Consider the following 27,896-nt stretch of genomic DNA (forward strand, 5'->3'; position numbering starts at 1 on the left):
CTAAAGTTAAAGATATAAAAAATAACATTATCAGAACTAACGGACATTTTAGGCTAATTTTTGTTGGTTGAGGTTTAGTTTTTGATTATTTAGTTTTATTTAGCTATTAACTTCTTAAAATTAAAAAAAATGTAGTTAAATACTCAAGTATTTACTATACTAATTTTTATTTTGATTAAAACCGTGTAAAAAAAAACTAAAAAATATAATTGAAATGATGTAAATTTTCAATGTTTAACGTACTCAAACTAAATATGTATATTTTCGAGTTGTAAATCTTTTGCTAAACTACTTCAACTTAAATTAAGTACATGTTTATCAAAACTAGAAAATTTAACACGCATTTTAAAACATTATGTATATTTTTATGTACAAATTTTAATCTTTGATATTTTAAAATGACTAAAAAGAGTGCTACCATTGTTAAATTAACTTTTATAAATTATTTAAGCTATTTTGTATAGCCTTAAAACAATTTCTATTAAAATAAACCATATATGGCAAATCATTCTCTGAAATTTTTCAACGCATATTTTTAGCTAATTAAGATTATAAATTAAAGTTATGGCTTATATTTTTGTCTAGCAATGGGTGACCGACTGTAATAAACAATAGAAAAAAATATATATTTACCTTCAAAACTCTCTTTAAGGTTTTGATATTGCATTTCTTAATCTATTGGCACATACATATTTTTTTTAAGCTTCATAAAAAGTAAATACATTCATCAAAAATTTTGTTCTTTTCAAAATGTTTATATTTTAAGAGCATTGCTAAAACTGATAATGCTAATTACAGTTTGTAAAAAAAGAAGTACCAATGTAGTATTTTAAAGATATTTTAATCTTATAAGCAATATCAAGTCATAATAATTTAAGGTTCATATATACTTTAACGTAAGGTAATAATTTTAATACTTTTTAAAACTTATAGTATATTAAGTTTTGTATTTATAAGCTAAATAATCTTAAGTGTAAATATAACAGTAACTCTACATTAAACATCTTTTGTTTTTCTGCATTCATTTATGTTTGTTTATTTTCAAATATGTTAAAATAAAAAAAGTCTAAACAAGTTGATTTGGAACCATTTAGATGGTAAGTAGAATATAAAATTTATGAGTTACTTTTAAGAAAACTGTACAGAATACGAAAACTAGATTAAATTGTAATCAACTTTCAACATTGAATGTTTGTAAGAGTTCTACTTGGTGTTCAACTAAGGTATCTAAATATTTTCTGATAACTTCTTTGGGATATGATTTGTATGTGTCTTCTTTAGATTCTTTCATTTTGTTTCTATGTTCTTCTGTTAAATTATTATCAATTAAATAACCCAATTCTTCTTGGTTAGTAAGAGCGTAACATATTTTTCTGTTTTCTTCAGAATTCACTATTTTATCCAGACGTTTAAAATTTTTTAAACGATTATCACCATCTGTAAATATAATTCTAGCCTTTAGTGGAACTGATTCAAGGTTGACGTTCATTTCTATTTTCTTCAAATTGTGTTTATCAGGCTTCTCAAGAACATCTCTCAGTAAAGCATTGGTACTTGCCTTTCTCTTATCTGATTTGAGATTAAAGTGCTTCTTTAGTTCTTTTTCAACTGAGCCTACTTTGACAGTTATATCAGTTCTGTGCACACTTCCGTCTCTATCACTTTTGTAACTTTCAACTGAGATATTTTCTTCGTTTTTATTTATTCTATCTCTTACCCACTGCTCCTTGACGTTTTTTAAGCAGTTTAAATACTGATTTTTGGTATACATCGAGTCCAAATCTTTTTTATTTAACTGCTTCTCAGCATATTTCAGGTCCGATAAGCCTTTTTTGTCAGAACTATGGGTTGTGTTGTTGAATTTTTTTAAACTGTCGAGGTTTTGCAACAGCTTTTCTACAATATCTTTGTTTTGACCATTTGGTATAATATATGTATACGGACTAGTTGATAAACTACTTTCATTTATATTCATTTCTAAATAAAAATAGTTTACACTTGTTATAGAACTTTCTTAATTGTAAACTTCTGCCGAATAATTGCTATATATAACATTTACAAAAAGTCTAATTGAGCAATTATATTAAAGTATTCAGTTTTATGATTGCAATTAAATTTAACTAACTTACTAATATCACTAAACTTTAAATAAAATTAGAAAATTGATTTGTCAGCTTTTGTCACGAAATCAGCTTTAAATTTTCTACTAATTGGAATTTAATTGTTTAAAATTATATTTTAAAGTAAGATTTTTATTAAAGGGTCAAGTAGTTGTAAAATTTAATAAATTATTTAAAAAGGCTTAATTAAATACTTAATTTCAAAAAATTAAACTCTTTCTGTGTTATTTTCAATATATATTTTATATACTTTTGAAAGATGAACTTATTTTTAGCCATTGCAATTTTTTTTTCAAAAGTTTATTTGGCAAACTGAGGTTCGCTCAAAGAGCTCATCAGTAATTAAACTTTTTTAATCCAAATATAATTTTCAACAGTCAAACCTATAGTACTTTTGAAAGTAAAAGTTTTTTTAAGGCAGTATCATGAAAGATCTTACTGATTTCTTAACTTAATTTCAAATCTTAAATATATTAGATCCAGCAACCGAGACAACCTACAGTGACTCATCTTCCGGGACCTGATCCTTACAGGAGACCATCTCACAGGGGAAGACCACCAAGGAACCAGCATACTCTCGTATGTTTTAAACTGTTCTTCATTCAACATATTCTAAAATAGTATTTATTTATTCCAAGTCTTAGAAAGGTTTAAACTTTAGATTAAGTTGTACACTTCAATATAAAATTGAAATTAATTTCTATGTAACTTATAATTTGTAGGCAAATTATTATAAACTACTTATGACAATTTGGGCTACATGAGTAATTTAACAAATAGAACGAAGGGGATCACATTCAGAGCAGTGCAAATGCTAAAACAGGAAACGTCAACTACCTGATTAACCCTGAAATTTTCAGCGGGGCCAACACCCGTAGCAACGACAAACTCGTCCCTAACAACGACATCGAAGTTGTTCAGGTAGATCCTGCTTTCGAACCAAGGTTTGTAGTAACAAATATTTATTTGATATTATTTTTTGGTCAGTTGTTTAAAAGTGGTTTAATTAAATACTTTCTTCTAAATTAAGACATCATAACTCTTATTGATGTCAAATGAAGTTTTCATTGAGTTTTAGACTTAAAGAGAAATTAAAAGTAAAATAATATAAAATGCCATTTTATTTTCAAGTTACTTAAACCAGTGGTGTCTAACTTTAGAATCAAAATAGAGATTGTTTGTTTATCTGTAAAAAATATTGTAAATCTTTACTTATTATTCCCAACTTTTATACTTGTAGATATTATTAATAGAAATAAAGTAATGATATTTAATGTTTTTTTTTAAGAAAATTAATATAAACATATTTTTGTAGTATTTATTCAAAGCGTTCTATGTAAAAAATTTAAAATTATTACATATTAAAGAGTTTTAGACTTGAACTATTTTAGATTGATGTTTTATTGTTTTTGGTTTTTTCATAACATTAAGTACTATCTTTATTTATTAAAATAAAAATTTAAAAAATCATAAAATCTCAAAAAAAAAATTAAAAAAAAACACAACAATACAACCAGGTAAATAATTTTCACAGTAACTTGGAATACTTACCGAAGCAGTTAAGTGCCATTCATGCTGTTATAAATAAAGACTTTTCCAGTCTCGCTCAAGCCTTTGAAAACTGTGATCCCGTTAAGGTTGGTTCGATAACATGGTGAAGTTTGATATTCAAAATTTCGCTACTACGTGTTAACAACTCATGCTATATCAAAAACAGGTTTTAAATACAACGAGGTCAGTCGATGTTCATCTAACCTGCCTTCACTACGCTTTGATGGACAAGGATGAGTTGAGCAGTGGGGATGTCCTGATGTTCCTGCTGCAGAAGTTATCTGAAGTTGTTCCTTTCAAATGCGAAGAAAATCTCCTTCATCTTTCCAACATCCTCGTAAATCCTGATAATCAAACGTTAGTTTGTTGTAATAAGATAAGGTTTTTCATTTGCGTCTATATTTTCACACATATTAAAAATTCGAGCTGAACTTTTTTAACACAAATTTATTTCTTAATGCTTAATTAAGTAATGTATTTTTTTTTTCCGAATTGGTGCAAAACTGTAACTTAAACTTTGCGGAAATTGTAAATAACTGTAACGTTGTCTAAAAAACCAGTTTTTATTAACTTTGAAATTTTAGATAAATTTTTTGTGTAAACTTTTTGTTTTTGTTCTATATACAGTTTTTACAGTGATGGGAACAAAGTAACCGGTTGGTTGTCATCAGTGGAAATCAGCAAGGGATCGAAAGAGGGCAACCACGCTTTTATAAAAGTTTGTTAACATTGAAAAAAAAGCTTACTGTTGTTTTCAATCCTCAATAAACTAAAGCTGGTTAAAATAAACAAATTGATATGTACAAAGAATAAGATTATAGTTATACAGGATCAGTTATGTTTTAAATCAGACAACTCTTTGTTTTTTCTTTGAAGTGAGAAAAAAGAAATAAGTAGTAATTTTATATTAAAAATTTCTAAAAACGTTGTTTAATTAATAAAGTTAAGTTTTTCAGCTTATTTAACACTAAAAATTTACCCTTTTTTCAAATGTGATCTTAATTTATGCTATTCGGCTTATATACTCTTTAAAATATATATTTTTGTTTACTCTGTTTATTAAATAAATATTTAAGTAAAACAATAACGTATTTTAGAAAATTTTAATTTAATAAAAGTCGAGCTTAAATCATAGTTTAATTGATCAAACCTTTTATTATTATTCGCAAATGTCAGTTTTTATTAAAATAAAAATTAGAGGGTTTGTAATTTTTTATAAGTGTACAAAGTGAAATAATATTTTAATTAAATTTTTAGCTTCTTTATATAGTACAATGATAATTATAACTGGATAACATACAGGACGTAACATCGAGATGGTCAAATGATCGAGAGTTTGCTCAAGAAATTGCCAGATTTTGTTGCAAAGAAGGAGTATCACCTGATAATTTAAACCTTCTAGTTCAATATTATCCTTCCACAAACGACTACAATATGAAGGTATTCTGTTTAAGTTTGAGAAAATGTTCAAAGTATGTACATTAAAATATTTAGCGTCTAGCTTGTAAAATATAATCATTTTATTTTCTTGTTGTTATTTAATTAGTTGGAAAAAAATATCAGCTTAGAGTTTTACATTTTTAGATTAAAGTAAGTTAAATATATTTCGATACCACAGTATACAGATTTGTAAAATTAGATTTTTTAAATAAAATTTTTAATGTTGTAGGACTTGTTGTTTGAAAACTACCACCTAGCACTTGATATGGGTCACTGTGAAACTCTTCAATATTTACTGAAATTTGCCAAAAATGAGTACAACAATGGTTTAGTAGTTGTTTATTTAAAATAAAAGTTAAACTTTAACTAAACTAAAACTTTAACTTAAATTAAAGTTAAATTTTATTAAACTATATGTTGTGATTTATTAAAGATAAGTCTCTGGCTTGAGTGTTTAAAAATAACTTTAATATTGATATTGATTATGTTTAAACTACAAAACATGAAAACAAACATACTATACTCTACTTTCTAAAATTAACAGCATTTGTTGAACATGTCCCTTAATTTTTAAACAGCAATAGTTGTCAATAAATAGTTGTAAAATTTTAGGTTTTTGTAGGTGATAAGTATGTAAACTACTTTATCCAACTAAAAGTACAAAAACTATACTATTATCTATAGTTGTTTTTTGTTATTATGTTTTAAACCAAAAAAATCGTATTTCAGGTAAATCGATAAGCAAGAATAACGTGCTAGCAGTTACTTCATTAACTGATAATCACTTAGTGGTAATTTCGGACAAAGATGCTAGTCGACTTCTCAGCTACAATGTTAGTTTTAATGTTATTAAAATAGTACTCAATTACTATATAAACTTATATGCAAAACTCAAACAATGTACATAGAGCATCTGGTCTAGAAAAATTTAAAATAATTTTTGGGGCCTTCCCAAACTTAGTTTTGCAGAACTCAATTTTTTTCTTTTACCAAAAAATTGTACTTTCTTTCAACGCACCCGATTTTTTTCGAAAATTTTCACTTTTAAGAATTATCAAAACTCTTGTGTTTGTATCAGGTTTAGTAAGTAATGCAACACGATCTCCCATACAAAATATTTTGCTGAACCGCAGGTGAAAGAATTGAAGCGCAAGACGTTGGGGGGCCACAAGTTCCAGCCGGTCCACTTCGCTGCGTGCAACCCGTCGCGCGCTTGCATGGAGTTCATGATCAGGCAGGCGAAAGAGTGCGCCGTCACGCTGGACGGGAGGAGCAGAAGGCCGGTGCACTACGCCGCTGCCTGCAAAACGTCCCACTCGCTCGCATTCCTCAAAAACGTGTAAGATTTTTGTTTAAAATAGATTTTATGAGTTGAAACTACGAGGTTTCAACATGAATGTTATACATTCTAGAAAGTTGTGATAAATTTTGAATATCTTTTGTTTTACACCCAACAAACATTTCACAATGATTATACTAACTAAACAGCAATAGTTTTGTAATGATAAGTATAGAATGGTCTGTGAATTTAACAAAGAAATTAGTAGCACTTCTCCAACCATGAAAAAAATTGATTTTTTTTTTGCGTAGAGTGAACGTCGAAGAGCAAGATACAATCGGAAGAACACCGTTGATGGTGGCGTGTGAGGCGGGTAGACACGAGCAAGTGCAGATACTAGTGCACATGAAGGAAGTCATCATTGAAAGACCCGACAGAAGCAACTACTGCGGCATTCATCTGGCTGCTAAGAGGGGGCACACTGTTAGTTTTAATTTGTAATTTATAGTAAACTATCTTAGTAGAAGTTGTATTTTTAACATTTGTAATAACGATATTTTTACTTATATTTGTCTAAAAGGGATTATTTTTTATTTACCTTAATATTAAAACGCATATAATAAAATAAGCAAGGATTTAATTTGTTTTTATGCGTATTTGATGTAACATGTCACTTTTTGTTGATTCTAAAATTATCTCTCAACTTTGTTTTACCTTGTAAACTACCAGTTTAAACCAGAGTTTTCCAGAAGAAGCAATATCATCCATACGTGAGTAATGTAATGTCCATACGTGAGTAAGATTAACGATGTTTAATCTTTTTATTTTTTATACGTTTTTCATAAACGTATGATATCGCTACCAACATCACCCCCTAGTTTGTAATCTACTGGTATTAATTCACTAATATGAAGTAATACCTATATTAAAGTAGTATTCAGTATTTTTGAATAAAAGACGTCAACTGCAACAAATACTTCAGAGGTCAATAGAAGCGCTTGTAATGGCGGGTGCCGATATAAACAAGGCACTTTCAGTTAGCAAGGCAAGAGTGACTCCACTCATGTTAGCTGCATCACAAGGATACCTCGAATGCTGCATGAAAATTGTTGAGGTTTATGCATTATTTTGTGTAAATAAATTTTATTTGAAATAAAAACAATGAAGTTTTATAATTAAAATAAAATAGTATTGTCTTGAGCGTTTTTTATCAATAAACTAATAAGTTACTTAAATTTTAAAAAGGCTGTGCAAGAAACTATCGGTTAATTTTTTTTAGAAGTTGCAACTGTTTTTATTGTTTTACAACGTTTAATAACGACGAAACAAATATAACAGCTAGGTGGTGTGGTTGAGATGCGTGATAAATTAGGAAGAACTGCACTGATTCACGCTGCTATGAATGGTCATTATCCCATTGTTGCTTTCCTGCTTAATAAAGGTGAGTGTCAATTTTGATGATGTAATGTTTTTCAAATGTTTTGGTACAGCTACTTAATTTGTCGTGTAAAACAAAATTAACTTTGCGTTCAATAAAATATTTCCAGTAACAATTATGTTGTAAAACATTTCCGCATAACTTTAATTGTAATAAGCCTTATATTTTAAAACTTGACCGTTATGATTAAAATTTAGATAAAACATTATAGAAAATTAATATATATAATTAATTAATTAATTTTGTAAACTCTTTACCTAATTATTAAATTTTGTATCTTATCAGGTGCCAATCCTAATAATTCCGACTCTTCAATGAACACTCCACTCCATTATGCATCTGCTTATGGATGGTATCATTGCGTTTATTTGCTGTTACAAGCAAAAGCTAACTTACACAACTGCAACGAAAAGAAGGTTGTACTAGTTAAATTTTAAGTATAAGTTTAAATAAAGACATTATTTAGAGCTTTTCTGGTATTTATTTATAGTTTTTCCATATGGCTGCTTTGTGATCAAATTTTTTCTCTATCAAAAAAGCTAAACTGTAGTGAAACTATAAAGTACATCGATAATTTGCTTTAAGAATCAAAAAAGCTTTTTATATTATTAGTTATTTGAAATAAACAAAATAAAAACAGCTTCCAGCCATAGCAGTTGCCTTTCTCAAAGACAATTTAAAACTGGTACAACTCTTGAGCGTCAACAGCGGAAATTTTGATTTTAAGTGCGACAGAGGTCGTACTCTGCTGATGCAACTTCTGGCTGAGGAAAAACTGAACGAGCATTTAACAAACGCAGTTCAATATCTCATCGTCAATCACATTCCTGATCCGAATGTGCAGGATATTAACAATAGCACTGCTGTATGTTTATAGATTTTGATAAGTTTCGTATCTAGAAAATTAAAATCTGAATTAGAGTTTAATAGCTGCTTTTGAAAAATGTCAGTTTTTTTGTATTTAAGCTAGATTACAATACATTTAACTACAAGATGTTTTTTAAATCCGTAGACACCAAATTTTTTTTATTGCTTTTAAAGTTGTTACTTTATGCCATTGTGCGTCAATTCACTAGCTTTAATAAAAATATTAATAAGATGGTACTTGGAACGTAAAAACAAGAGAATTAAAACAAGTTATTATTTTATATCAAATACAGATGCACTTGTTAGCACTCAACAAAGTATCAAGAGTGGACGAAGAAGATGATCACGTGACAAGCAGGGTGATAGGAGAAATGCTGGTCAAACTGGGATGCGACGTCAATTTGATCGATCATCGAAACAGAATTCCCCTTTTCCTCGCAGCATTGGATGTGAGTATACTATTATATAAATGTAACCAGTATGAAAAAAAATTGTACAATGCAACGTAGGTGTCTTCGTTTTAGTTTATATGATAACTAAACATAAAAAAACTAAAAAACATAAATTAATTAGCTGTTCAAAATATAGATTCAATCGTTTGCTTACAAAAGATCCTAGTGAAACAAGTTCACTGGAATATAAATAAAAACAAATTATATAGCTATCTTCCTTTATTGTACCAACACATGTTTCTGTGTGTTAACGAATCAACACACTTCAACTGGGTTCTGTAAAATAATAATTTAATGAAAACATGTATACACCCACTTTATTTTATGCTTATATTCTTACATTACAGTAATTATTTTTTTTACAGAACACAGTTGAAGTGTGTTGATTCGTTAACAAACAGAAACATATGTTGGTACAATAAAGGAAGATTGCTGTATAATTTGTTTTTTATAAATTAATTAGCTATTGATTTAGTAACTTAAAGAATTAAATGTTTTTGCAAAACACATTAGAGTTTGGTACTAATAATATAGTTTGGGAAATTAGAGTAAAAAATATTTTGATACGTTACAATGTTATTATTCAGGGTAACACAAAACTGATGAACTTGCTCGTTTTCCCGCCTCAACCCGACCAATCAGAAGCTTCCAACTCGTCAACGGACCAATCAGCGTCGAGCTTGTGCCCGCGCTCGCTCACTTCGAACGTGGCCGACACGTTTCTCCATCTAGTGGTGAGAAATTGGCACCTGTGCGACATGAGCCCCATCGTGGAAAAACTGGCGACTAACGTGAGCCGATCAGTGCTTAATTTATATACTTAGAGTATTTTAAAATCTCCTTAATCTATATATATATATATATATATATTGTTGCATTACATAGTGTTTTTACCTAATTAGTTAACAGTTGAAATCTAAATGTTTTTTAATAATTAAACATAATTTAAAATGTTAAAATACTATTTCATATTACAATTTTATAACAAATTTTTTATACTTAAAGTATAGTACATAAGCATCAGCTACAAGTATTTTACATAAGCAAGATTTGTTTTATGTAAGGTTCAGTTGTATTACTAATTGACAAAAACAAAATAGTCAAATTTACATGTTTAAACAGTGCAAATTAGTGATGGATAAACTGAGTAGCAGAAGAAATAAAGCTGGATATACTCCTTTGTTACTACTCTGCAGATGTATATATGATCATGTAAGCTCATCATTATTTATGTTTTTTACTCATATAAAAGTAGTTGATATTATTTAAAAAAATTCTTTAACTATTAATGGTATATATTATAGTTTATAGTAATCTCTTAATCTCAATCTTTTTAACTGAATTTAAAAAATTACTATGAATAGTTATATTATTAATTCTAACAGCAACAAAAACTGATGGAAAACAAAAAAGAATTGGACGAAACTGCAGTTAACAATTTTGTGAGTTTTGTTTCCTCAGTTTAAAGTAAAAATAAAATAAAAACAGTAACTAATTGGTATCGAATTTATTGATTGATTTGTTTGACTACATTGCAGATATATAAAATTTTAACTGTTTTTAATAAGAATAAATAGTAGCTGAAGTTTATTTTTAATGAAAACTTGTTTAAAACCATACTTTTTCAAAATATCCTGTAGATAAAGTATAACAAAACGTACTGTTATTTCTTTAAAATTAAACCTAATTTCTCCAGGTAAAGTTGATAGTAGAATTTGGCAAGCCTTTGTTGGAATCTCTGGTGAATAATTGCAAATGTGATGTGAGTATTTCTGTTGGTAAATCAAAGAGAAATCACAAAGATTCAGAGGCAGAAGGAAAAACTTGCGCTCATTTCCTATCTATGGTCACTTTCGATAAGGTTAATTTCATATATCTTTAACTTTTTATCGAAACTAGTTTAGAGATTTAAAAGTAATCATATTTATTCTATATATATTATATATTTTTTTTAAAGATTGATAGTTTGAATTTAATTTGATATAATTTGTTCTGTTTACTAGGGTTTTGTTAAGTTTTCGATCAAAAATAAAATTATTATAAGAGTTATAACTAACAACTTTGTAGTCAATAAACTTTATTTTATTTTCTATCAAATTGACAGTTAGTCTTTATTTTCAGTGAGTTTAAGCTTTTTTACCAAATTTCTAAATTTTTTTATTTCAAAATTGTTTTTTTGATTTGAAAACGAACACTTGAATCAAAAACAAGTACTATTATTTGAATGCAACAATATGTCACAGGACTGCATCCTGCTCAAACTTCTTCTCTCATTTAAACCAAATTTGAACGATTTGGACGCTTCGGGTGCTTCCCCGCTCGTGAGAGCAGTTTACTCCAGAAACCAGCAAGCGGTGAAAGTTTTGCTGGAAGGCAGCGATGATATTCAGGCTAATTTGAGCTCAATGAATGTTAACCAGCAATTTCACTGCCCGCCGCTCACACTCGCTGTTCAACTGCACGGGTAAAATTTTAAACTATTCTGCTAATGAAAATGAATGATTTATTTTTGTGTTATAATAATGAAAACTATCCATTTGCTTAAATTGTAAATACAGTTATTTAATTATTGATCTATCTTATTAGCTATATACAAAGGTTAATTTTGAATTCTTATGATAACATAATTGTTAGACCCTTATGCAAGGTAAATATTTATCATTTCTTCATAGAAAAATTAAATCAATGTATATGCATTTGAACTAACTTCATACTATTCAGTTCACGCGAAGAGAGCATGATGAATGGTATCAGGAGCTTGTTGCAGAAAATTCCTGATATAAATCAGGTTCCTGTTGATCCAACAAATGGAAGAACACCGATGATGTATGCCGTTGAAAAAGAAGAAGGTAAAAATTTTTATGAAATCAGTGTGTATATGATGTTGTAGTTTTTATACATGATACTACATTTTAGTTTTTGACGATTTTAAATGTATTCGTTAGGTAGGTTATAAGTTGAATTTTATTTATTGTTTTGGCTTTTTGAATAGTTTTACTGTTTTGTTTTTTTGTGTTTAAGCATTTGTAAAAAGTTTATTTCGTTTTAAATGATTTTAAACGATTTGAAAAAAAGTTTAAATTATCACTACCTTGATAAGTAAAATTGTTAGTAATTAAGTTGGCTTTAAAAATCTATCTAATTGTATGTTTTAAAATTTGATTAAGTAAATAGTTATTAAAATGCAATTTTCAACAGAATTGGAGCTTGTGCAGCTGTTGCTGAGCGCCAATGCATCACTCACATGCGTTGACGTTCACGGAAGAACACCGTTGCATTTAGCAGTGAACGCAAGTCAACCCGACTCGATATTGTTCGACATTCCACATTATTTGATTGAAAACAAGGCCGACCTCAGCGCTGTTGATAAATACGGCAGGATTCCTTTACATTATGCATTCCTTAAAGTTGACAGGTTTGTGTTAGAACTTCAATTGAGTACTTTGTTTTTAGAATAGCTCAATTTTCTCAAGTTTTTAAACATATTTTTGCATCTATTGAAATAAAGGATAATGCAAGCAAACACTAATCATAAATACCAGACACTATCAAAATGTATGACTTATCTTTAAATTTGTTAAGTTTTTTAAATACTTAAAAAAAACTTTTTTTTATAGTTTGTATACTCTGTAACCATTGTAAGAAGAAAAAGTATGCTTAGTTGAATACCATTACTATTAAAACCATATAGAAAATTCAGAGAAAACGTTTACTTGGCAGAATAATTAAATAGTTTTTGTAAACTTGATTAACAGTGATAATAAGGAAATGGATTCAGATGAGAGATACGACCCGATAGAACTAACTACTCTGCTCACAAGCAGATCTGATAAATTTGATACCGCTGACGAAAGAGGTAGAACGCCGCTTCATTACGCCAGTATCACAGGTATTTGGTTGTTCAATATAACATGATAGTATTTTAGCTAACAGTGTAAAAAACGTGAGTTTTATCACTAATGATTGTATTTTAGTAAATCATTTTTGTGTTAAAATTGCTACCACTCTAGTATTTTAAATAGTACGTGAATTTATTTACAATACCTTTGAAATTTAAAACATTTGTAGGTACTGCATTGAAAATATTTCTTAAACTTTACAGCCATCAAAATTAAATTATTTATTTCAAAGTATGAATGATAATATATAAATAATGTAGTACACAATCTGAATAAATAATCTATTTAAAATTGAATTTTTCTAGGTAGTATGATATCAGCACTCGATATGGTGAAAAGAGGTGCAAATATCGACAGCACTGATTTCGACGGAAACACTCCACTCAGTCTTGCCGTAAAAAGTGGCCACGACAGGTTTTGTTTGTAGTATTAGCTTTTATCTCATGTTTTTAACACTATGTTGGTTAACACCTACACAGGTATATACTAACAAAAAACTTCTTATAAGTTAAAACGTAATTTAAAACATGCAACAGTTTGAAAGTAACATAGTAGAATTTTTTGCATCTGTTTTTATTGAAATAAATAATTTAGTTTAGTATAAATAAGTCTTCATTTCATTGTTTTTACAAAGCATTACTGATTAATATGATTTTAGTAATGTCTATTTATCAAACTCACGCTACACTACTTTTATAATTGAACTCCATATGTATTTTTACTGGTTTATTTATGCCTACTTGGCTTAAGTATCTTAAACTTTAAAGTTTTTAAGCACAAAAGATGAAGAAAGAGTATTTTTTGACGTAAAGATGTTTAAAAATAGCCAGAACAATGCTTTATAGATCTTGTTCGCCTCTAGATAAATATTTACTAAACTATTTGCCTAAAGTTCAAGCTTTTTAATTTTTAGTTATGCATAGTCATTTATAAACAGTTGTGCAATCATGTTGATGCAGCAAGGAGCCAATGTCAAGTGTGACGTCATAAATGCTATTAGTTCAACCAGTGAGAACGAAGAAAATCAGTGGGTATTGAAATCTGAAGTTTCTGTGAAACCCTGCACCACTGTCAATCCAGTGTTTAAAGTTGGTGGAGATTGATTTTTTTTTGCTTTTTTGTTTATTTCACAGTTGTATCTTTAAATTTTTTTGTTTTAAAATATACTTCAATTTGAATACAAGTACTGTTTTTTGTTTTATACTCAAGTTTGAAAAATATTTTAAAGCAGTACTTTGTAAACTATCAAAATATTACTTTAAAATAAACTAATATGAATACTATTTTTATTATTAGGTAAGTATTTTTGTAACAAATAGTAAATTTATTTCAAATTAAATATTTGCATATAAAGTTGAGCAAATAAGATGATTTCACTATTAGTTTGTGAAATAAAATAAAATAAAAAATATGTTATTAAAACTGTTTGCATTTTTTTCAGGTTGTCGTGCAAAACGGTTGGAATGGTGTTACCTATGTAATGATGGACAAACTTGAAAAATTTAATGTGAAATACGTGGAAGCTGTCGAGGTTATTAGTTTGTATCCGCCATATTCTGTAATTTATGGATTTGTCAAAACTTAAAAAATATGTTTTGTTATTTAAATAAAAACAAATTATACAGTAATCTTCCTTTATTGTACCAACATATGTTTCTGTGTGTTAACGAATCAATCAGTTATTTTGTTTTTTAGTCAGTATTCAATTGTTATCCTAATTGTATACTCTTAATTTTAAGCTACAAACTTAAACTATGAAAAATTTAAAATATATGTTTAAAATTTATCTTCTTTATGACTGCTGATATAAATTTTAGAAAAATCCTGGAATCCTGGAAAAATCTGGATTTTGATAATTTAGGCTAAAAAAACCTGGAACTTGAGAAATTTTGAAATAAAATTTGGAAAAATCTGTAATTTTGAACGAAAATTAATGAAAATTTACAGTGTTGTTATGCTATTTAACTAAGTTTTTTACCTTCAACTTAGTTTTAAACTAAAAATAGACCCAAAAAACAAACCTGCATAAATCAATAAAAAATTTTTAAAGCTAACTTAAAAAAAATCAATTAGCATTCATCTGTCAAAGTTGACCATAGTTGTTGTGTTTATAACCGAAACCTTTAAAATAATTAAAATACATCACAGACAAACATCAAAGGAACTTTAATTGCGTAAATAAGTTATCTTTTCGACAAGAATACGTTATAAGATTATAGTCATTTTAAATAGTTTTATTGTACGTTTTCTAAACAAAATATTTTATACAACTAGGCGGCCATGAGAGCAGGTAAATACCAGCAAGTGTTGGCGTTGCTAAGGAAACAGGAGAACAAAGACAAGTTGCAGGAACTCAATTCGAACAAACAAAACATGCTGCATGTTCTCAGCATCAACAAGCCCAAAAACAAGGAAATTGATGTGCAAATAAAAGTGTGTTTAAAAATTGATGTTGTTGATTTTTCTTAAGTTGATCTATGATAGTTAAAAACATTGTACATAATCATTTTATTAAGATTATATTTAACACAATATCAAAACAATGTTTGACTCTAGTTTCTCTAAAGATAGTCAAATTTAACTAAAGCTAAAAAGAGTGAAAAAAAAATTTTTTATGTTCAATTAACAACTTACGATTCTTAGCCAACCTAGAGTAAAAAGTTGTTTTATTTTGATAGTCTGTTAAATAAAATCTTGATAATTTGTGTCCTTTTACTTTTATAAGTTGAAAACTTTTTATTATTAAATATAGAAATATATAACTATAATATAATTGTTTTATTAGTGATGTAACAGTAATGATCAGTATTACTTTAGTTTAGTATGACTAGTTATTCTTAATGTCGTGTATGTTTAATCAAAACAAAACTGATTATATACATTAAAGTAACTAGTTTTGTGAAAATAATATTAAAAATCATCTGTGAAGTTAAAATGTTAGATTATTAAAAGTTTTTTAATAAGATTTTAACTTTATATTATTTGCTGTTTTTTTGGTAACTGCACTAAATTTAAAAAGAATTATAACTAAATGTAATTATTCTGAAACCAATTCCAATGGTGTAAAAAAAAACGGTTATAAACGATAGTTGTTATGCATGTAATTACCAAAGGTAGCGAAGATGCTAGTGAACGCAGGAGTTTCAATAATCACCACAGATGAGTTCAACTGCACACCACTTCATTACGCTGCCTTCACTAAAAACTATCCACTTATCACATTTTTCAGAGGTTTTTTGAATATTTTTACTTTTTGACTGGTTATAATCTTAAATAAAAAAGCAAGTTGTTTCTATATTTAAAGGTATTAGAAAAAATTTGCTTTGCTTACTATTACGCCTAAAAAAGTAAATTTGTCAATAAATTTTCTAGATACATAATTTAAAGAAATAGTAAGGAATATAGAGTTTACTACAATGTTTATTTAAAACTTAATTATCAATTTCGTTTATAGTTTAATCAAATTGTTGTAACAGACTGCAACGAGATGGAATTCAGCAGAATGATACGTGATCTTGATTGGATGGGAAGAAACGCGATTGCTTCATTACTTTGGAACAAAAACATTCATGATGACGAAACCGTTAAAATTCTCAAGTAAATATTTAATTCAAATATTAAAGTATAACCAAAAAAATAACTTTCAATTTTAATTTTTTTAATCTCGTTAATTTTTCATTGCTCTTTAGCTATATCTTTCATACCAAGGCAATGGAAAATATCTTATATTATACCAATATTCAAAAAAGGAAACAAAAATAATCCAGACATTCAGAAAGCGTTTGACTCTGTCTCTCATTTTAAGTAAATTAAAACTTTATCTCAATACAAATTTAATAGAAATCTAGTTGAATGGTTTTAAGAGTTTTTTCAGGAAAGAACACAAAGAGTAGTTATCGGTAACACGCTCTCAGAATCCTTACCAATTTTTAGTGGAGTTCCGCAAGGAGGGGTTATAGGCCCACTGTTATTTATAATTTATATAAATGATATAGCCTTAGAAGTTGATTCTAATAGCAACATTTAGCTTTTTGCAGACGACACAAAAATATTTAGCCAATCTAACTTAGTTTTACAAAAATCTTTAGATAAAATCTACCATTGGTTAAAAGAAAGGAGATTAAACCTAAATCCCAGCAAATGTCATGTTTTGAATATTCACAAAAGTACACCTATTCCAACGTTTGATTTTAAAATAAACAATGCAATCTTACCTAAAACTGAGGTATTTAAAGACCTTGGAATTTTTATTTCAGATAATTTAAAATGGAACCATCACATTAACTATATTTACCGTACTGCATCAATTTTATCTTTTCAAATTCTAAAAAGCTTTATATCTACGGATTTGGTAATTCTTAAAAACCGTACTTAGTTTACATCCGTCCTAAGATGGAATACAACACACCTTTATGGTCTCCATATTCTATAAAAGACATCAACCAACTAGAATCTATTCAAAGAAAATTTACGAGATTAATCTTTAATTGGTGCAACATTTCATATACGTCTTACATAGACAGACTAACAAAAAAAAAAACTTAAATAAAAGTACAGAAGACTTGAATTTGATCTTATTACTTTTTTTAAACTGATTAACAATGAAACTACTATTGATTCTCAAACTTTCTTTAAACCTTATAAAAATAGTTACTCACTCAGAGGTAATCATAAAAAATATACATGCAAATATCATTTCAACTATATTGGTTGGCACAAATCTTTTTTCTATCGTTCGGTAAAAAACAAACTTCCAAATGAATTAGTATCGTGCAAAATTCTTAAACATTTTCGATTAAACTTAAAAAGATTTGATTTAAATAAAATATATACCAGTAAAATTTATAAGTAATTAGTTTTGTTCATCTCTTTAGCCATTGATTTGGTGTGTGGTATGTAGATTATTGGTAGTTTAGTCTGTAAGCTACACCTCCCTCTTATAGATTTTAGTTACTTTTCAATTTTTATTTTTTGGACGGTCTATTTGGGCTTTAGATTTTGAAATTATTGGATACTCAGTTGATAACTAAGCTAGATTTGTGAATTATTGCTGCCACATTTTTGAAGTGATTTTTGACTGAATTTGCCGTGGTGAAACTTTGAAAACATGACGAATGGATAATAGTTGCTAAGATCAATGTTCTGCAAGATGAAGAATTCTGTCTAAAGTTGGAGATGCTTGTTAGAGGGATTTGTTGCTCTGGAATGTATAATTGGAGATTGGTGACTTTGGAATTGTTGAATATTTTGGTTGTGAAAGTTTTAATTTATTCAGTTTGTGCCTTGTATAAGTTTTATGTTTATGTTTATTTAATCACTGTAATTTGTTATTTTTTTCTTTTTATGTTAGTGTCTTTCAGTTTAAGTGGCTTAGGTTTTAATGCCTAGGTCCTTCGTTTGACAATAAACTTTGATAATAATAATAAATTGAAATTGCAAACAGACTTTTATGAACTTGTTTAATTAACAGGTTGTTTTTGAAATATGGTGAAAATGTTAATTTCGAGAAGAATAACGATGATGTCTCGGAGAATGGTGATGTAACAACGAATTATTCTGCTAATGAGAAAGGCAACTCACCAATGAACAGGTTTGTTTCAAATAATTTGTTATGTTACAAATCGATAAAACTAAAAAGTTTAGAGAATGTAATGTGGTATCATTTATCTGGAAGCATATGTTTTATTCAGTTGGACTTGAAAAAATGAAGAACAATTAAAAAGCATCAAAAACATAATAATGTAATTTATAATTAATTAATACAGGAGCATGTCATTCCCCTTAGTAGATTGCAACTCAGTTGTTACTAGCAACGCAATAACTTCGCCTTCTTACTTCTATGACAGCGATTCTGAATGGTTATTTTTTATAATAATATAATTTAAAAAAAGTTTTACTGTTTTTATTAACTATTATTTTACTAAGAACTTGTTTAAATATGAAACAACCAGTTTATAGACTTTTTTAATTCAATTTTTTTTTGGAGATTTAATTTATAAATATAAAAATCCGCAGGTGGGTGATAGTGAGAGATTACTACCACAGCCAGCAGGAAGCCGCCACCATGACGGTTGGCAAGGTAACCGCGTTGGTGAGAGCCATGCAGGTGCGTAGTTACCAGGTGGTTGACCTGTTGCTTGACAACGACGCTGATATTAACATGCAAGTTGAAGGAATCAGGAATAAAACCCCGCTCATGATTGCTGTTCAACTAGTTTGTTCAAGTTTTGTTTTTAATTTTTCAACTTTTAAAAAGCATAATTGTGTTTGTATGTTTATTATTAAATTGCTGTGATAATTTTTTTTGATAGTATCTTATTGAAAAAAACTGTGTAGAATTCTTTGTGTTTAAGAGTTTTAGTTTACATATAAGTTTGTTGATAAAATGCTTAGTTGTTATCAGCAATGTTTAAATTTGATATGTAATAGAATGACGAGTACATGGTGAAGAGGTTGTTGTCACACAAAATACCAGCACTCTTGTCTTCGTTGGACGATGACAAGAGAACTGTACTTCATCATGCTGCTAAACCACTGAGTTACGGGTACTGGGAAAACACTGAAATTATCAGGTTTGTTGGTTGTTTTTTGAGCTGTTAATGAAGTACATTACTTTTTAAATTGTAACAAGTTAATTTCGCATTATAAGTCGATTCGTGGGCTGAAATTTTAGTTTGTAAAGTAATGTCTAGTTATCATAAACAGACATAAGAAATATCAACTAATATTTAGAAATTATTATCACGTTATTGTTACTAGTAAAGTATATTAATTGTTTTTGGTTTAACGAAATATTTAAAAATAAAGTTTGTTCTCAATTACAAAGATATCACAACAGTTTAAGACTAATTTTTTAAATATCTACAAACGCAGGGAGTTGTTATGGAAAGGAGGTAGCGGAATATCACTGGGGGCAGTGGACAACCACAACAAATCTGCACTCGATTATTCGCTAGAAGGAGGATGTGGTCGGATGGCCGAGACACTTCAACAAGCTCTCCAGATACCCCAAGATGAATGGGTTAGTTTGACATCTTGTAGCCATCCAGTTTCAAAAGCAATGTCATATTGCCTGCTTTAATTTAAATATTTATAAGAAAATTGATCTCTTAAATTTTAATGTTTAAAAAAAAGTTAAATGGCATAAGCATTGTATATTTTTATATCAGTTAGTAAAAGGTCGGAAAAAAATTTGAAAAGTAAATTTTTTTAGACATTTCTACTTTTTCATGCAATCATAGAATATCTATATTTTTCAGTTATTTTTCTTTAAACTTGCATTAAAACAAAACATATCAACCAATTAGCAACGTCCATCGGTGATTCGGGGCGAGTCATTGGATATTGTGTGGCCGACGGAGCAACCGAGATGCAAGGAAGACGCAGAACAGATCCTGAAGAAGATCAAGGAAGATGAGATCACGTCGAAGAAGAAGTTTCCCACCCACCAACCCGATGAATACAGCGGGTTGAAGGAAAGCGGGTTAGTTGCTACGACAACGCACCAGTTGTTTAAGTTATTGAAAACAAGTTTAGATACTTATTTATTAAGTTTATTAATGTAATTCAGCTTCTTTATTCAAACTTGAAATATGAGACAAACGTTGTTGTTGCCATAAGTACTCTATTACGTACTACAGTAAAAGTTATAAAATGTGAGCTTTTTTGGTATGTTTTATTTCATATTTCATTAAGTGAAGCTTTTTGAACTAGAATGTTTTCAATTTTTATATTTTTTTTTGGTTTAAGCCTACCCTATATTGTATTAAATATTTGACTTTTCTGTTTTGATGTAACCTACTTATATCTAAAAAAAAGTCTCTCCCCTCCAAATTCTTCTTAGTTTACTCAATAACTGCAATTAATGTTGAGGCTAGTTTTCAAAATATTTTATGCATACCATATAAGGTTTTAGTTGACGTAAAAATTTAATCACGTCGCAGAGACATTGTATTGGATCCGTTCACGCAGACACCATGTGACGTGCTTCTTGTGAACGTCGACACGCAGAATGTTAAGAAAGTCGTCTACACTTTCTTCAGAATGCAGGTTTGCATTTTGATAAATTGATAACTTTTTAAACACCTTGTATGTATTCAAAATCTAAACAAGTAAATGTTAGCATTTATAGTACACCTACTGTTGCAAAGTTTAAGAAAAACTACCTTTGAAAATAATTAGAATGCGCACTAGTTACTTTTTATTATCAAGTGAACTTTATAATAAGAGGCTAGTATATTAATAGGAGTATTCACAAGTATTTTTATAAATACTATGTATTAAACTAAATTTCTTAATGTTAATCCAGATAATCCGACAACGAATGAGGGGTAGGGACATGTACATGTTTTTCACGAGGTACGGGGTGTTAGGAGAAAGTGCGGGTACGACCGGCAGGGGGCAGTATCAAACTTCACCTTTCGACAGCGCGCAAGGCGCCGTCAGGGAATTCTCCAAATATTTCAAGTTGAAGACTGCCAATGAGTGGAGAAGCGTTGCGAAGTTTGTAAATTTTGTATTGTAATTAGTATTTTTGATACAATTTGTTACTTTTGAAACTTTTTGCCTTTTCAGGTTATAAGCATACTAAAATAAGAATATAGTTCCTAGTACAGTTACTTTGCTAAAAACAAGTTTTTGTTTTAATAACTTATTTGACCATTTTTCATCAAACGATACACGTTTTTTAGTTTTTGTAATAAAAAAATTAAACTTCTAAATGTAGAAGATTCACTTTTTAAATCACTGACCTAAATTTTTTTATTCTGTTTATAATACTTTTAGTTTTTGAAATAAAAGTTTAATCATCAGCCATTAAATGATTTAGGTTTAAATAGCAGATGTACCACAAGTGGATTCAAATTTAACTCTCTTAGTAACTCTTGTGTCCATTTATTAAAGTATCAATGGTTTCAATTAATAATCGTTTTGTGTAAACGTTTGATTGGTTCATCATTAATTTGTTTATCAAATATTTCAGTTACAAAGCGCAGACAAGGAAGTTCCACATGATCCCGATATACGCTCTTTATCATGAACAAGTATCCGAACTTGATTTCGATCTGGAAGCTGAAATGAGTTCGCTTCTACTACCACAAGTTCAACTTCTGTATTCTGACATGGTTTGTCTGTTGAACGCTGCAGTCCTTGTTTCTTTATCTGTAATAATAATGCTTGGTATATTTAGTTAAGCATTTTTTTAAATGTTGGAATTTTTATAATATTTATGTTAATAAAAACTTAATAACTTGTTAAGACTTGTATAAATGCATATAAAACAGTTAAAGTTTAGTTTCCAACAACTAACTAAACCCAAAAAATAAGTTATTAGCTTTTTTCAATTTGTTGTTATAGATACTTTAATTTCAGATAAACATCAATAGTATAAAGAAATGTATGAAATCAACAACATTTGTGGATACAGAGGTAGTTCCATTCGGAAGATTAGAAAGAGAAAGTCTTACCAATGCTGTCAGCTCGCTAGAACAAATCAAGTTGGTTTCACTTTATAAACAATTTTTCGTGTTAATTTTAATTACCGATTTCTTAAACGTGCCTAAGTTCAAAGTTTATTTGTTGATATTAAACTAAACTAGTGTATTTTAAACGTTGTAAGTTTATTAAAAAAAATAGGTTTTTAATAAGCTTGAAGTTTACTCAAAACTAGTTTTTTTTTCCAAAAACATTTTTGTAAAATTAAACTTATTTTTATTAAAAACATATTATAATTTAAAGTAAACCATTTACAGCATTGATAAGTTAACAAATACTATATAAAAATTAAAACAATGATAGTTCGATATTATATGGAACAAACTACTGCTTTGTACTAACAGTTTCATTTATTGTAAGTTTTTAAGCAATTTTGACATGAAAAACTATTTAAGTTTTTATCTGTATGTACTTTTTTTAAAGATTTTTATTACTTCTTATGTAAACTGTTTTGATTTTGACTTATGACAAGTGTTCATTAAGCATTTAAATTTCAACAGAACTTTACTTTTGGAAGCAGTTGAAATTCAAAGTTCAAATAAACCTGATTTAATCAGACTGCAGAAAGTTCTTGAGAAGGTTTGTATTAATTAACGTTTATGTATTGCAATTTTGTTTTGTCTGTTTTTCAAAATATTAGTTTTATAAAAGACAATAAACAAATTCTCTTTTATCTAACATCAAAAGATAGGGCTTAATATTTTGGTTTTTTTTTAATGGCTTGTATATAGTTACTATTTTATAACGTATGAAGTTTTTCTTTCTTAATTATATTATAAATAGTTTAAATAGTATATTATAACATTAATTCATTAAATTTTTTATAAACTTACTAAAAACAGATATTAACAAAAAAGTTAGTAAATATCTTATCTCAGATAAGCGTTCAAAGCGTGGAGTACTACCGAGTAATTCCACCAGTGGGAAGCCTGTTTGACAGAATTCAGCCAATCAAAGACATGCAAACTCTGTGCAAGCTGCTGAAACAGACGCATCGGCTTATTGAGTTGGAACTTGCGAATCAAGTTCTGTTGGGCGCACAGTACAGAATTAATGGTTGTTTAAAGCTACTAAAATGATGTGTAATCAAAGTTTTTGTTTTTTGTATTGCTTAATAACAAACAAAATCATTATAAATGTGACAACAACTGTGTTAATTAAAGTTACATACAAAAAATTTCTTTTAACAATGTTTTCATTTGTCTGCGGTATGAATAAAAAGGAATCAAATATAGTTCTATATTTAAAAAAGTATTCCTTTATTATAAAGTAAAAAATGCCTCCGGTATACAGACATGAATGCGTTGGATTACGTGTACAGATCGATAGACTGCAATGTAACACCAATGTACCCGACCGATGTTGAGTCTCAGTACATCTTGCAAGCTATCAACAACACTGCTGGTACTTTGTTATTTTGTGTAGTTTTTTATATTTATTTTGTCTTTAAAGTGAAAAAATATTTGTAGTTAAAAGTTTCAATGCAACTAAACTTTAAGTGTACCATTTCATATTATGGTATACTGTCATATTTTTATTTCTTATCTCCGTCATTATTTTGCAATTAAGCCACTTATTTACTAAAAACCCTTTCAAATAAAAATGTGCGTACAAGTAAAACATGCTTTATGCGTGAACCACGCAGGAACGATGAAGGCTCGCGTCAACTGCATGTACAAGTTGAAGCGCGCAGAGGAGAACGTGATCCAGGTGGGAAGCTACAAGATGCTGTGGTACCCCACCGACATCGTCGAACTGCTGAAAATACTCCACGTCGGCGTGCAGCCCATGGAAGGTGAAGATTTCGTCAACAACCCGAAACTCGTCAAGGTTTGCTAGTAGTTGATTTTGTTGTTATTGTCATCTACGGTCAGTTGTAGTTACATTTGTCAAAATATGGCTAGTTTTGTTTATACAGAGTTTTTTAAGTGACCTTAATATATATAAATTTTCAAATTCATATTTTTTGTGTATGCCTTATATAACTAATTGTAAGTCTGTTTTTTAGTGATTCTACAATATCGTAAAAATTTATTCTCCTAAATTTAAATCTATGTATAAATTGTACTATGATACTTTAGAACATTATATTTAGTTAAAGATCTGAACTGAACATTTTATTATTACAAATAAAAACAGAAAATCCACTTTTGTGATATGATAGAAGACGCTCTGAGTAAATGCAATGTTTGGGGAAATGAAAAGAAATATGTCTTACTTTGTCAGGTCCGTATTCTAAACTGTTGTGAAATAGATTGATACTTCAAAAATAAAAAAATAAAAAATTTAAAGCTTTATCTCTACTTAACTTATTAAGTAACTCAACTATCAATTTGAAATGATAATAGAGTGTTTTTAATCTAGTAACTAGCAAAACAAACTTTAGAATGATACAATAAATTCAAAGTTTTATATTATGTTCAATATATTTTCAACTTGTATTTATAGTCATTCAATTCAAATGAGTTGCTTTTTAAAAAGTTAGTTGTTATTGAAATTTTTTATAATCTTATAAACATCTGACTTAAAAAAAAAGGAAATTTTTGTAAGATTCATTTTGTGAAAAAAAATAGTAAGTTTACTAAAAATTTACTATAACTACTCTAACTCAAGGATTTACGTAGTCATTATTATTTCTTTTTAAACATTGTGATGATTATATATGCAGGTAGCACTTGGTAAATGCAAAGAAGTTTCTAGTTACGAAGAAATGCAGCTAGAAAGTCATGATATTCAAGAATTCCAATCTTTCTTTGTCAAGGGAAATATTCATCCAAAACCTAACAGTGGTCTTATACTTCCTGAAGGTATTTTTGTTTGATTCTTGTAAAATTGGTGTTTTATTTTAACTAAAAATTTCCAAAGTCTCTTTAATGTTTTCTTTAAAGCTCAAAATTATCTCAAACTAATTTATTTTTTAGTGTTGTAAATTAGTTCTATGGATACTTAAAAAATATGTTTAATTACTACCTTTTCTTTTAATTGATAGTATATGAAAAGTATTATTATATCTATAATATTAAAAAAATGATTCTAAGCTATTGGTTTATATTTTAACGAAACTTATGGTTGAAAATCAATTAACTTAAAAGTAGAAATTTTGCCAACCAGCTTAAAAGTTTATTACAATATCAAAAGTTGTTTTATTTATCAAAATAAATAAATTTTATGTTTACAAAAAAACCATGTAGTTCAAGTTTTAGTGACATAATTACTGATTGTAGGTGGAGAGTTGTCGTTAGGAGAAAAAGTAGTTGAAAACGACAGAGCTTCTAAATATAATGATTATATTGTTACAGCTACTGAACAAGTTTGTTGAATTTCTTTATTTAACGCAACTTAAATTTCAGTTTTATCTGTTAGTTATATAAAAAGAGTATATTAAAAAAAACTTTAATTATATGTAACATTAACACTTCATTATAATAAGTAATCTACAGGATCCGGTTCTGGCCGGATACTAATTTTGAGGATCCGTTAAATCTCTTATTTTATTATATGTTATCCAAAAATAGATCTGAATCCAATTAAAGAAAATAAGCAATAGTCTTTTTTTTAAATAGCCTTTACTGAAGGCAGTGGTCTCCATAGTATGCACGAAGTTATTTTTTGGGTGCGAGAAATACACTGTAAAACTTAAACTAGATTTTGGGGTTTTAAATTAAAGGCAAAAAAGGTATCTGGTATATTAAAAAACAAAATTTGAAATTCACACTAGATGTCCTTAATTTATAACTAATCGGTCTGAAACTGGCCGGATCTCAAATTGAAAAAAATCGGATTCAGCCGGATTTAAATTTTGTGGACTCGGTAGATCACTACTATATATGATATTTATTTTATTCTACTTTGCCTATAGAGCACTATAAATCAAATATAAAAGTAAATCAGAATCAAAAAAACATACAGCAAAAACCGCTTTTGTTATATGTGTTTTCAATGTTAAATTAGTATTGAAACTAACTTTTTTATAGGTTTGTCTGAGATATCTTGTGCAGCTGGAACCTTAATTCAACAAAGATTTTTTTTAATGCTTGCTTGTCTTTTAATTATGATTTTATTAAATTAATGTCTGATTTTGAATATTTGTTTTGACTTCTTTAATCCTCTGTTTTAAAAGTATGCAGTACTTGAATCAGAATTTTATAAAAATAATTATTTTTATTTTTGTCTAAATGTTTAAGTTTTGTTTTTTCGATTTTATTTTTTTTAAATCTATGTAAATTAGGAAATATCAAACAAAAGTACTACGCATTGGTTTTTATGTGTTTTTTATCATTCATTGTAAATTAAACTTGTCCACAATTGTTTCCATTATAAATGATGTTTTAAATTAGAAAATTCTTAAAAAAATTCGTGATAGAGTTTTTCAAACCTTTGTAACATACTAAGACATAGTTAATAAAAAATTAAAGTTAACTGTATTTATTAAACTGGTTAAAATCCATTTTTTATTTTTCTACGAATGTCATAACAATATTCTGTTATTAATATTCTTAACGTAGAGAACAAAAATTTTTTGGGAACGGGTTAGAAAAGCAAGGCGTCAGTTTAGCACAGAGTGACACTTTAGCACGAAGTGACAATTTAGCACGCAGTGACACTTAAGCACCAAGACTTTAGCACGAAAATTGTTTTACACGATTTTTTAAAAATGCTTAAAAAAATTTTTGCACGTTTTTTTTAAATGCTTTTAAAAAATATGTACCATTATGTTTAGTAATCTAAAAAGGAACTACGGAACATGTAAACTAAAAGTTCACAAGCTGTATATGGTTTACAAGTTAAAGCTTCAACTAAAACTTGTATTTGAATTGTACATCTATCTAATCATTTCAAAACAAACCTTATATTTGAACTGATAAGTTATAATTAAATTTAAAAGCTCTATTAATCTATTTTATTACTAAATTTTGAAGACACTTTTTTGTTTTCAACATCAAAGTTTTTACAAATCTAGCAATATATACTAGTTCTGGGTTTCTTAAAACTTTTTTAATAAGGTGAAATTGAAAAAATAGTGTAATCCAAAAAACAATAAATATTGATAAATAGTTTATATTTGTTTTATAAAAAAATGTAAAAAAAATACTTTATACATACAGCTTTAATATTGTAATTCAAAAAAATGTTAAGTTCATTTCTACAATCACCCGTCTAACTTTATTCTAATATTTATCTATGGGTTACAAGATTAATATTTACGCAACTACTTATAGTAAATAAACTAAATTCAACAATATTTATATCTGTTGAACCGTTTTAATATTTTTATTATTCTGAACTTTTAGAAACAGCTTAATTTATAGTCCTAATAATAAAATCATTGTTTATAAAACATTATACTTTTTACAAATT

General features: G+C 28.0%; 1 protein-coding gene across 2 annotated transcripts in view; it reads left to right on the plus strand.

The window, feature by feature from the left end:
* LOC145837038 (poly [ADP-ribose] polymerase tankyrase-like) overlaps positions 1-26,660 on the plus strand; it is a 33,351-nt gene extending 6,691 nt beyond the window's left edge. For both annotated transcript variants that reach the window (XM_082944805.1, XM_082944806.1), the window contains exons 9-55: positions 2,598-2,699; positions 2,901-3,064; positions 3,655-3,757; positions 3,838-4,028; positions 4,308-4,389; positions 4,974-5,111; positions 5,341-5,437; positions 5,841-5,944; positions 6,245-6,450; positions 6,702-6,873; positions 7,373-7,504; positions 7,729-7,831; positions 8,114-8,244; positions 8,469-8,693; positions 8,989-9,144; positions 9,735-9,938; positions 10,270-10,359; positions 10,533-10,589; positions 10,844-11,008; positions 11,391-11,611; positions 11,869-11,996; positions 12,346-12,562; positions 12,903-13,036; positions 13,352-13,460; positions 13,984-14,134; positions 14,488-14,577; positions 15,321-15,479; positions 16,160-16,277; positions 16,523-16,643; positions 18,517-18,636; positions 18,812-18,904; positions 19,062-19,260; positions 19,476-19,618; positions 19,920-20,067; positions 20,354-20,529; positions 20,990-21,095; positions 21,355-21,548; positions 22,027-22,168; positions 22,416-22,540; positions 23,039-23,117; positions 23,417-23,594; positions 23,832-23,942; positions 24,184-24,368; positions 24,678-24,764; positions 25,207-25,345; positions 25,763-25,848; positions 26,513-26,660. In XM_082944805.1, the coding sequence (XP_082800931.1) occupies positions 2,598-2,699; positions 2,901-3,064; positions 3,655-3,757; positions 3,838-4,028; positions 4,308-4,389; positions 4,974-5,111; positions 5,341-5,437; positions 5,841-5,944; positions 6,245-6,450; positions 6,702-6,873; positions 7,373-7,504; positions 7,729-7,831; positions 8,114-8,244; positions 8,469-8,693; positions 8,989-9,144; positions 9,735-9,938; positions 10,270-10,359; positions 10,533-10,589; positions 10,844-11,008; positions 11,391-11,611; positions 11,869-11,996; positions 12,346-12,562; positions 12,903-13,036; positions 13,352-13,460; positions 13,984-14,134; positions 14,488-14,577; positions 15,321-15,479; positions 16,160-16,277; positions 16,523-16,643; positions 18,517-18,636; positions 18,812-18,904; positions 19,062-19,260; positions 19,476-19,618; positions 19,920-20,067; positions 20,354-20,529; positions 20,990-21,095; positions 21,355-21,548; positions 22,027-22,168; positions 22,416-22,540; positions 23,039-23,117; positions 23,417-23,594; positions 23,832-23,942; positions 24,184-24,368; positions 24,678-24,764; positions 25,207-25,345; positions 25,763-25,848; positions 26,513-26,548 (6,417 nt within the window). In that variant the 3' untranslated portion in view covers positions 26,549-26,660. The remainder of the gene's footprint in view (positions 1-2,597; positions 2,700-2,900; positions 3,065-3,654; positions 3,758-3,837; positions 4,029-4,307; positions 4,390-4,973; positions 5,112-5,340; positions 5,438-5,840; positions 5,945-6,244; positions 6,451-6,701; positions 6,874-7,372; positions 7,505-7,728; positions 7,832-8,113; positions 8,245-8,468; positions 8,694-8,988; positions 9,145-9,734; positions 9,939-10,269; positions 10,360-10,532; positions 10,590-10,843; positions 11,009-11,390; positions 11,612-11,868; positions 11,997-12,345; positions 12,563-12,902; positions 13,037-13,351; positions 13,461-13,983; positions 14,135-14,487; positions 14,578-15,320; positions 15,480-16,159; positions 16,278-16,522; positions 16,644-18,516; positions 18,637-18,811; positions 18,905-19,061; positions 19,261-19,475; positions 19,619-19,919; positions 20,068-20,353; positions 20,530-20,989; positions 21,096-21,354; positions 21,549-22,026; positions 22,169-22,415; positions 22,541-23,038; positions 23,118-23,416; positions 23,595-23,831; positions 23,943-24,183; positions 24,369-24,677; positions 24,765-25,206; positions 25,346-25,762; positions 25,849-26,512) is intronic.
* Positions 26,661-27,896: the final 1,236 nt, after the last annotated feature.

This window comes from Thalia democratica, chromosome 5 (genome assembly GCF_965202585.1).
Source record: "Thalia democratica chromosome 5, ktThaDemo2.hap1.1, whole genome shotgun sequence".
Classification (NCBI taxonomy): Eukaryota; Metazoa; Chordata; class Thaliacea; order Salpida; family Salpidae; genus Thalia; species Thalia democratica.